This window comes from Etheostoma spectabile, unplaced genomic scaffold (assembly GCF_008692095.1).
Source record: "Etheostoma spectabile isolate EspeVRDwgs_2016 unplaced genomic scaffold, UIUC_Espe_1.0 scaffold437, whole genome shotgun sequence".
Taxonomy (NCBI): Eukaryota; Metazoa; Chordata; class Actinopteri; order Perciformes; family Percidae; genus Etheostoma; species Etheostoma spectabile.
This window is the reverse complement of record NW_022605609.1, coordinates 32,487-33,377: the sequence shown is the minus strand read 5'-3', so window position 1 is coordinate 33,377 and position 891 is coordinate 32,487. Positions and strand designations below refer to the sequence as shown.

Genomic DNA, 891 nt, shown 5'->3' with positions numbered 1-891 from the left:
CATCTCTATCCCCACTCTCTTCTGACTCTCACTCTCTCTCTCTCTCTCCCCCCCTCTCTCTTTGTCTCTATCTTTCTCTCCATCTCTCTCTACTCTGCCAAGACAGTTTCCTTTCATCATCCCCACATGCAAAAAAAAAAGTACATTGTCTACTTTCTTAAAATAAGCTCACTTGTGCCTTTTGGGACGATTTTGAAATCTGGTTTTAAATCTGCAAATTCTGCTTGCTTTACATAACTGTACTTTCCTCTTTATCCGTATTAACTTATTTATCAGGTTTTATTTAAAGGAATGCAAACGCTACAACACAAATCCAAAAGCCCTTCACGCTGTGTAGAACCAGCAGAGGGCGCCGTTCATGTCTGTGTTGTAGTGTTGTGTTGAAACGTCTCTGCCGGCGTTTTTAAATCCTCGTAAATTTGTAATTGTACGACTTTAATCTCTTTAATAATTTAGAGTTTTTTAAAAAATGTTACCCTTTCCCAGCTTTGTAATTTTTTTACATGCAATGGCCTTAATTTGCTGTCGTAGTATTTGCAGAACTCTGGAGGATTCATAGAAACATAATCCACATTATTAGTGTGCCAGCATGTCTGAAATCAATTTTAATAGAAACGTAACATATTATATTTATTCTTTGTTCCTCAGTTCCTCTGTCGGCTCCCAGGAACCTGCGTCTGTCGGAGGAATGGTACAACCGCTTCAGGATCAGCTGGGACGTTCCACCGTCGCCCACCATGGGCTACAGGGTCGTCTACCAGCCCTTATCTGGTAATACACACACACACACACACACACACACGCTGTGACGCTGTGGGGCTGCCGTACAAGGTGCCACCTGCTCATCAGATACACACTCACACACACTCACACACCTGCTCATCAGATACA

General features: G+C 42.2%; 1 protein-coding gene across 1 annotated transcript in view; it reads left to right on the top strand.

Annotated features, from left to right (window-relative positions):
* LOC116686684 (collagen alpha-1(XIV) chain-like) overlaps window positions 1-891 on the top strand; it is a gene marked incomplete at its 3' end in the record, with an annotated part of 145,102 nt that overhangs the window by 120,094 nt on the left and 24,117 nt on the right. Inside the window, 1 exon segment of the mRNA XM_032511720.1 lies at window positions 649-780. Coding sequence (XP_032367611.1) covers window positions 649-780 — 132 coding nt within the window.